Genomic DNA, 9,644 nt, shown 5'->3' with positions numbered 1-9,644 from the left:
GCGAGTTTAAGTTTGTTTATTGTGATAACATTGTTCTCAACATCAATATGCATTGCACTGAAGTGTGGGTTACTGCACCCAAGATAGTCCAGTCTTAACAAAAACCACTATTGGTACAGTCACAGATTTGACAGCTTTAAACACACTACCTTATTAGTGATTGGGCTGCCTGAATAGTCAGATATTCCACTTCTTCACTGTAAAAATGAAACAAACTATTAAAGAGAGTTTTCCTATCCTCAAAACAAACCCAAATGTAACTTTCATCTGGAAATAATTAACACTGTAAAAAAAAAATAAAAAAAATCCCAAACAATTCCATTCTATTCAACAGGATTCAACTCTGGAAACTAAAACTACTTTAGGCAAAAGTGACAGCTTAAAGGCTTCTCAAATCCATTGTATATTTTTGACATTTCATTATGAATTTGCATTAAAGCCATTTAAACAACTCTTATTTATATGACAGTATTTTCTGGAAGACTTGCATGGGATATCAACACAAAATCTCATTTATTTTAGTCTTTACCCTAAGCAGATTCAGTGTTTGTTTCAGAAGTTTCGTAAGTAAGATGACACGAGCATTAAAACCTTTCCAGTTGAAATATTAAATAAAAAAAGGACAGGAAGCTGAGGATACACGAGCCATATTGCACATGCAGTAGGACACTGTCAGGGGTTAAGTCACAAGCATGCTTTGAACAGTAAAAAGTAAATTAATCCAGAAATGTGAACCACTTAAAAGTTACTGATCTTTAAACCATCACAGAAATGGGTAATGTCCAAGTCACTAACAAGTTCTGAATCGCAGTGCTCCTTTATATGTTCCTGGATAGGTATCATTGACACAGCTTTGGAGATGGTTCCAACGCTAAGTGGATCTGCATCTTCAACAACACAGTCTTAACTGGGAGGTGTATGTGCTGACACACACACACACACACACTTAGAAAGTTCCTCTTTCATAGAAAGAATATGTTACTTGTGCTAGTTTTAAGTACAGCACAACTTGTTTTCAAACATGATTTCAGGCCACTTCTCTCAACTAAGGTAACAATGGACAGACTAATGCAGACTCTATATCTTCCCCCTTCATATGAATACTGCAGTACAAGCCTATGGTAGCAACAAGATGTCTTTCCTTGTCAATGAAGTGTCCAGTACTCCAAACTACGTAGGTATGCAATGGCAGGTACAGTAACCCATATTCTGTACCTAAGGAGGGTTAGAAAAAGCTGAACAAAGCTTTGCATATGAGTCAAATCAAAAACAAAACAAAAACCAAACCAATCAACCTTACTTGTACCAGAAATTCTCAAGAACACTTTTACATATCACCAAAAACCAAATAGAGCAGCTGTTGCAGAGATTGAAAAGCAAAATTTCTAAGTAAGCAAATTTTTGAACATCCCTATACTGCAAAACAACAGATCAGCAGAATGAGGAGCTCACTGCAGCCACATCCATATTCATATCATCTGGAATCGCATGCATTTGGAAATACTCTTGATTCATTAATTCTCATTAATTCTCACTGCTGATCCAAGTCCCCAACTGAAAATCCAGTTTCTCTTCTTAGCAACCCAGAAAGATGAATAGAATTTCAGATTAACAAACAAACAAACAAAACAATCACCAACAAAGTAAGAATGAACAAAGATACAGCCAAGCCTTGGTAACAATCTGCACAGATTGGAATCCCACTGCAGACAAATCGCATTTTTCTCAAAGCGTTCCCCCTTCCCCAAACCTATGTAACATCAAGGCCGCCAAGAATAAGTCAGGGATGGTATGTAAGATTTTGACTTCCACAAAGGACTGCTTTAGCAGAAGCAGTTTCATCACCTTCATGAAAAACGGAATCTTCACACAGACTATTACATCTCGTAATTAAAATATTATGTGGATTCTTACATATCTTAAGGTATTTAAGTGGCTTAAAAGCTCAAATCCTGTTGATTTTCAAAGCACTTAGTGATCATGAAAATGTAAATTTCTACAGAAATCGAGGGAGTAGAAGTTTAAAAAAGAAAGGAAAAGATACATGGAATGACATTTGCAAGCTTCTGACATAGTGCAAATAAAATAAAATAATGCAGTAGAGCAAAATATGCTTTCAGCTGAATCCTGTGAAATCCACTTAAACACTCAGTAGATTGATGACAAGAGCAAAAATGTGCTGAAACAGTCACTGAATGTATTGTTCTCATTGTTTGAGGATGCCCTTTAAGTCAGTTAACACGCATGGCACACAATGACAGACAGGTGTATTTTCCTTTTGATCCTCATAATCCCATTCTGAATGAGAGCTTCCACATTTACCCTGGCCCCACCCCCCTTTCTTTCCTAATGCTTTATAAAATTCCAGTATATTCCTGTGACTGTAAGAAAATAAAAGGTAATTTAATTTACATAGCAATCTGAAAATTACTGCCCCACGCAGTTCACCAGTTGTCTAGTATTAGGCTGGTGTTACATGAGAATGCTAGGTTAAGACTACTCAGCTTGATAAAGGAAACAGTCATGTGGGTGGGGTAAAATTCCCTAAATGCACTCAGCTGCATTTAGCATAACAGAGATCTTCTACTACACCCAGGCCAAGTAAGTTAGAACAGAAGGGCTTGGCCGAGCCACGTTTCATTCAGAAGCAGCCCTAGGTATGCACTGCAGCAGTAGCCATACAAGTACCTTCTAAAGATCACTTACTTTGCCACTGGGAGTTGTGTAAAGGTAAGAGCTCAGCTCCAGAGCCTGGCAGGATCCTTGGTACACAGCTTCAGGAACTTCTTGCTTAAAAAGTGTCAGAAAAGACTTCACCCACATAAAGTTTGGGACTGAAGTTTAAATGGCTGAAGGCATTAAGCCCTAAGGGCTACAAGCATATAATTCTCACCACAGACTTGTCCTAAGGAGGTTAAATGTACTAGCTCAACTTAAAAAGCAGAACTACTCTCTTATTTTCAAGTATTTCTGGAAAGAGAAATTAATTAGCGGCTTTCACAGCTGATAAACACTAGACTTGGAATGCAGTTTGTTCTCAGGCTCTGATCTGAACCTGAGGAATGACCAGCACAATGTTTATGAATAAAACAAAAGGAAAAAAAAAAAAAAAAAAAAGAAAAAAGAAAAAAAGATTTTATTCTGCTCTGCAGCATTTAACCATTCTTATACCTGGAATCTCATATTGAGCCACAGTTCCTTCCAGCTAGTGAAAATCTGCAACACAGAATTCTGGAAAGACCTGCAGTAGGTAATTAAAAAAATTAAATACTTTTTTTTTTTTTTTTTTTTTAGTATAACAATTCCCTGAATATAATCTGAACATACTTTTTACTGGCCTCCATAGCATACACGCATACACACCTCCATGATGAAAAGTGAAATCAAAATGCCAGCTCCCCAGCTCTTACAGAAACGTTCAAGATTTCTCTTGATGGAAATTTAACATGAAATAGTGCAGCCTGAAAGCAACAAAAGCCATACTAATATCTGACAACAGCTTTCATTTTAACAAGCTTATGATATAGTTTAAGCATTGCATATTAAAAAAAAGAAAAAAAAAAAGCAGCAGAGTTAGTTTGAGTACAGACTGTACAAGAACAGTGTTGCACATGTGACAGAAGGCATATTTACATTTGAAGATGAATTTTGTGTTTTCACACTGTCAGCCTAGTAATGGCCACATATTTTCTGTATTTTAGTGGAGAAAGAGCACACTGTCTTCAGTTCTGGATCCTCTGCAAAAAAGGTCTAATTGCCCATCTGAACATTAGGCCGTGTTTTTTATTAATAGGTCTGACATTCTATTTGGCAGTTTCCGTATACTTTTTGGCTTTGTTTTAGAAAATATACTATTAAGACTAATACAAAATAATCTACGCTTACAATAAGGTCTGACTGATGAAAATGCAAAGTCACTCAGCATTTAGTTGCCATGAACCTCTTGGGTACTGTGGCCATCAATGACAGACCAATCTCAAGTGCCTTAGAACAAGTATACAAAGACAGGCAATAAAGAAACAGACAAAAAAAAAATCAAAAGCCCACAAAAAATTGGACAGCAGCTTTGCATTTTCTTCGTCTTACACCAACGGAGTTAAAGTGATCTCTTTAGTAAGACTTATGGTACCAGTATATAAATTAGAATCTTCATTAAGAAAGTTCTTCACATTTAAACTGAAGTCGAGTAGCTGAAAATGAAATTCCATTTCTAGATGAGAAGTATTTTTCAGGCCAGGTCTTCCATGTTAAGGTCAGGAAGAGGATCTCTCCAATAGCAAAAGGAGCTAAATTCTGGGCATGGAAATGCAGAACTCTGTTCTTTATTAAGCAATGGGAACACATGTTCCACAAGCTCACTTAGTCTGTAATACCTACATTGAAAAAAAAAGAAGAAAAAAAAAAAAGAAAAAACATTATTTAACAGTCTAGTCACTGCTCAAGTGTAGCCAAAAGAGCTTTAGAAGTCTAGACCAGAAAACTAAGTACTCACTAAGTACTGCTACTTCAGGAGCAATTTCCAATTTTATTTTGCCAGTTTACTTCCCTTTTTGAGGAGTTTCGGTTTAAGTAACCAAAGCTGCAAAGTCTCTGGCAAACAAAACTTGTCTTGTATGTAACAGGAGATAATAAGGAATCATCCTGGCCACAACTGCAATTATTTTGTAATCTCACTCCCAAGTACCTTTTCTAACTGAAATAATAAAAATGATCTTACGAAGATTTGTTTCCCTTAGTCCTTTCTTGGATCAGTTCACCCTTTGGATTCACAGTAAATATTCTACAGTCTGGAACTCCCACTTGCATGTAGGCATATACATCCTGCAAGAAGCACGAACAAATGCACGTACTTTGTTATTTCTTTCTGTGATATACTGGAAAGCATACAGTAAAACTGTCTCTGAAAAGAAACAAACAAACAAGCAAACCTCCCAAAAGTAGACCATAACAAAACACTTCTCTCTCAACCCCATAAGCCTTGTTCTCAAGCCTCAGACCACAAATATGCACCACCAAATCTATATCACACAATGCTACTTCTCATGACACTGTTCCTCTTTGGAATACCTATCACCCTTGCTCAGTTAGAATAACTGTAGAGAAAGTACAGGAATTGTATTGATAGAAAAAAGATTCAAGACTGAGGAAAATCAAATACCCTTAGTTACGATGCAAAAATGCTGATAAAGAATTTGGAAAGCTGTTATATCCTGAGAATATTAATACATCTGTGCAACAGTTCTAGTAGTCCTGGCAGCCTTCATTTAAGGTATCTGCATTTGGACTTTCACGACCAAACTCAGAGAAAGACCAGTGTCCTGTTGTCATATTCAAACTTAAATAGACACAACAATAAAAGCCTATTTCCTTTCCTTCCCAAATATTTCATGCATTTTAACCCTTCAATTAGAAAAGCTCAGACTTACATTGGGCCTGTTTCCAAAAGCAGCATAGAAAGGTTGTTTACTGGGAGCAAACAAATTCTTGATATCATTTAAACATTCAATTTTGAACTTTTCAGGCTTCTTTTCTATTACTTCCCTAGAATAAAATTTGAATAGTCAATCTTTAAATCATGAGCAAATAGTGGGTATCCTGCACCCATTTATCTGATGATTGTGTTCTCACTGATTCCTGTTTCTGCTGTGGCTGGTTACGTAGACATTGGTAAATACTTTTCCAGGGATGATTCAAGAGATAATAAAAGAATAAAAGATTTGTTTTCCAACATCTACAGTAGAAATAGGTGAATAAACTGTACCTAGATTATGTAAATGTAATGAAATTCACAGCTTATGAATGCAGTTTGGGAATTGACTATCTGGACCAAAAAAATTAAGGAGGCCTGCCAAGTGACTACAGTGGACGTGGCTGTCATTGTTAGCCATAACTTAATGGTTTGGTTTTAATTAAAAAAAAAGAACTAACAAAAAGGCTTTTACATTATGAGCACTTCTCATCAAGAACAAGCAGACTGCAGTTCAAAAGATTGGTTGAATCAAGTGATAGCTAAATATTCTTCTGCAGGCAGTCCTGTACAGAATGCTCCTCATACTGCAAGATCAGCAAATTGCACTGATAAGAGCGGAACCTAACAGTACTCAGTCACAGAATTGAGGAACAAAGAAAGTAGAAAATAAGATGCTGTGTGACTGATGTTTTGTGCTTTGCAGCCACATCTAACACATCCATAGACACAAAAGTGAAATTCAGATAAATAGCTTATTGCCAGAGGAACACCCAAGTCTCAGTAGCATATCTAGCACAGAGCAGAATGTTTGGTTACAACTATAATGATTAGCATCAGAAATCTTTTAAATTTGCTTCTTTCTCTGAGATGGGGAGCAAACAGATGTATGAAATCCCACACGCTTACCTATGAAAGGCAGAAAATAAACTGCTTGGGGACAACATGAGAGGTCCCCTGGGAAGAATTGTTCCCTTGTCGTTCACCCAGTGCAGGTATCCTCTAGTCATATCCGCCATTCCAATGGCACGAGCAGAACAGTACAGAAACTTGTAGCCATTTCTAGAAAAGAAATACCAACTTTGTTCATTTTACTGTTGAAGACATTCTTTGTAAACACAAATATCCTGTTGCAACAATGTCACTAGATTAGGTACAGACTTGTGGTAAGCTGCACCAACTCCCACAAAAAGACTGTTCCAGTGTTCTGGTATCTGAAAAGTACATTATAGTTTGAAAACATGGCTCTATCAAAATTAAGAAGTGCAAAAAAGAACAAGAATAGTAATAGTAAGATTATGTATCTAGACAGACTAGACTGCACCTAGATAAACACCACATTAGTATCTCCCAGTTTCTTGCAGCCCAGATACAGATGTTAGCAATTATTTATTTGCATTGCATAATATCAGATACCAGATCTCCTGTCTTGTTGGTTGGTATTTTTCAGATCGTTACTAGAATTTGCAGCTCAGAGTGAAGGAAGCACAAAAAGTACTCATCAAGCCCCATTTTTTTTTTTCCTGAGGACTTCATAGCCATCTCTTAAATAGATTTGTAGACAATTACAGCATACACAAGAGACTCAACTTTTTAATGCAGATTTTCACAGATCTGATTCTATTTGGCAAATAATTTCCAAACTACTTTTCTATTATACATTGAACACAAAACAAAGTTCAAGTTTTCTGCCAAGGGGCCTCAGATGAAACACAGCAAAAGTCAACAAAGGATTTCCAAGGCCTCAAAATTATTTGGGGGGCGTGGGGAGGAATTAACTTTAAACTAAGCTTTGAACTAAAAAACAAAAATAAAATTTGATTATTTGAAGGGGACTATGGAATGGTTTAACAGCTGACTCTGTGATCTTCAGTAGCAAGTATTATTTCTGGCAGCTTAATTTTTTAATTGTTAAACAAAGGACCTAATCTAAATGAGAAGATACAAAGTAGGTTTATTTTGCACAAAGTTATTGGACATAAATATTACAAGGCTATATACCTCTTGAAAGAGCAGTACATTTACAAGGGTATGACTCACCACACTTCTAAACTAAGCATACATCTCACCACTGCTGCAACAAGAAAGCTATCTTCCCTCTCCCTCCTCCCCTCTTCTAGTCACACAAGCTGCCTAGGCAGGTCCTGCAGATTACAAGGTGAGTGTGCACAGTTGACTAATCCAGACAGCAGATGGGGAAACTGCTGCTTTGCTGGGTTGTGTCAGTTTATGTCAGAAGCATAACAAAGTGAGTAGCACAAAACTCGATCCAGGCCACCAACCTTTGTGTCCATGTCAGTTTTTAATTAGGATTGTTTCAGAACACGGAATCAAATCCTAAGAAAAGTTCACTTGAGTTTGGTAGTGAATGTGTTAAAACAAAAAGTATCTAGATATTGGGATGACACTGTTTAGGTCTGAATTCACACAGGGCCACGTTAGTAAAGGCTTTGTGATTAACCTGAGTTACTGGAAACAAACATACACATGAGTGTTTGAGAAGCTGTTACTATTAGTACACTCTTGTAGTCACAAAAACGTTACATAGCTTTAAAAAAAACTCAAATGCAGAATCAGAAATTTGAGAAGAGAACTAGCAAAACTGGTGGCTTCCGTTCCTGTAAAAGGGTACACCTGAGGGACAAACCTGGCTTTGTTTGCTTTTGACAGAAGTGATTACTTTCCATCACTTAGGCCAACATGCGAAACTATTAACATCAATTCAACTACCTGCCCATTAATTCCTAAATTCTAGAAAGGGCCTATGTGCTTCATAGATTACATACTCACTCATTTATGGAATGATAGAGTTTTGCAATGCCCTGATGAGTCCAGTCCTTGCCAAGCTGAGGGAGTATCTGTCCCAAAGCATCAGACCTAAAAGCAAAATTGGAGATAGCTGAAACTAAGCATATGAGTCTTGTTAAAGACAGCTATTAATGAATAGACAGTTTGCAAAGAGTATTTACAAAAACACTTCTGCAAAAGGTCTTAGCCACTTTGAAAGAGAGTTAGTACCTATTCCACACTGAGCCATTAGTGGCAGCCATACAACACAAGTCAGTTCCCAAGCTTGCACCGTATGCTTGCTAAACCTAGACAAGTCTGACTGTAAGGGCAGTAGTCACATGATGAACATTTTAAAGAATAATGCAAGAATGCTAAAGACATTTTCTAGTTTGCTGTAAACATAAGTGTAAATTTAAACCAAAGCAAGAAACATTTCTCATAACTGTTAATAAATGTTCTTCAGTAGTCATCTTAAATCAGGCTTCTTTGTCTTACTTTGAAAAGACAGCATCAATAAAGCAAAATAATGTATCAAATACAAAGAAAAGAAAGGAAAAACAGTATTTACTTGGTTATCGTTCCATCAATGTCTGATATGATGATTTTGTCATCCCAGTTCCAGAGATATATTGTTCCTGCACAACGGCAAGTCCCCTGATACTGGGTTGTGATACTGAACACAACATCATTAGGGCCATCTCTGAGCTTCAACTTTGCCTTTAGGATAAATCAAAATAATTGAAAATATAAATTAGTGTCACTACAGAATTTTTAGAGTCATAAATAAGCTAACAGAAGAAAGTTGCAGGTTCTTCCTCATCTGTTCTGATCAGCTCATCAAAAAGTGAACCACGGTTTAGTTTAACACCAGCACTGCTCTGCTGGTTAAGTCTCCTTTTTTACTGGGCACACATCTGTCCATAGGTTCTACATTTGCTTACAGCAGCACTGGCCATAGTAATATCAAAAGATGTTACTTAATTCTTGCTATTACAGTATATTTACAGTATTAACAACTAAGTATATTTGATATTATACTATCATATAAATAAATTATCTGCTTACTACATTTGTACACAACTGATCACACAACGCTATTTCCTACCTAGCGGGTGCTTTTTTCAAAATGCTTACTTGATGAGGGCCATATATTTGGATAATAGTAGACTGTAGTATAGTAACTTGTAAATTAATTTGAAATGAGTAAACTGCCCATCATCCTTGATGTATGTTATTTGGCTGTTCAGATTCCAGAATACCCAAACTGCAGAAAGCAATAACATGACTTGTTTGGAAACATCTTAATACGAATGTTTGCTTATAGAACTTTATAAGAAATAATTATTATTAAAATTAAAACCCAGAATCATGATTATTAATAAAAAAA

The 9,644-nt window shown here is 36.4% G+C and overlaps 1 protein-coding gene across 3 annotated transcripts in view; it reads right to left on the bottom strand.

The window, feature by feature from the left end:
- The window catches only part of LPIN2 (lipin 2), a 39,131-nt gene continuing 29,487 nt past the window's right edge, over nt 1-9,644 (bottom strand). For 2 of the 3 annotated variants that reach the window (XM_042868801.1, XM_042868800.1), the window contains exons 15-20: nt 8,826-8,974; nt 8,258-8,344; nt 6,377-6,529; nt 5,427-5,541; nt 4,718-4,821; nt 1-4,373 (exon numbers count right to left, since the gene is read on the bottom strand). In XM_042868801.1, coding sequence (XP_042724735.1) covers nt 4,229-4,373; nt 4,718-4,821; nt 5,427-5,541; nt 6,377-6,529; nt 8,258-8,344; nt 8,826-8,974 — 753 coding nt within the window. In that variant the 3' untranslated portion in view covers nt 1-4,228. The remainder of the gene's footprint in view (nt 4,374-4,717; nt 4,822-5,426; nt 5,542-6,376; nt 6,530-8,257; nt 8,345-8,825; nt 8,975-9,644) is intronic. The other variant, XM_042868802.1, reaches the window with a different exon arrangement.

The sequence above is a fragment of the Lagopus leucura genome, unplaced genomic scaffold (assembly GCF_019238085.1).
Source record: "Lagopus leucura isolate 7727_CA_CO unplaced genomic scaffold, USGS_WTPT01 Super-Scaffold_100002, whole genome shotgun sequence".
Taxonomy (NCBI): Eukaryota; Metazoa; Chordata; class Aves; order Galliformes; family Phasianidae; genus Lagopus; species Lagopus leucura.
The sequence above is the reverse complement of the archived record's forward strand: the minus strand, read 5'-3'. Positions and strand labels throughout refer to the sequence as shown.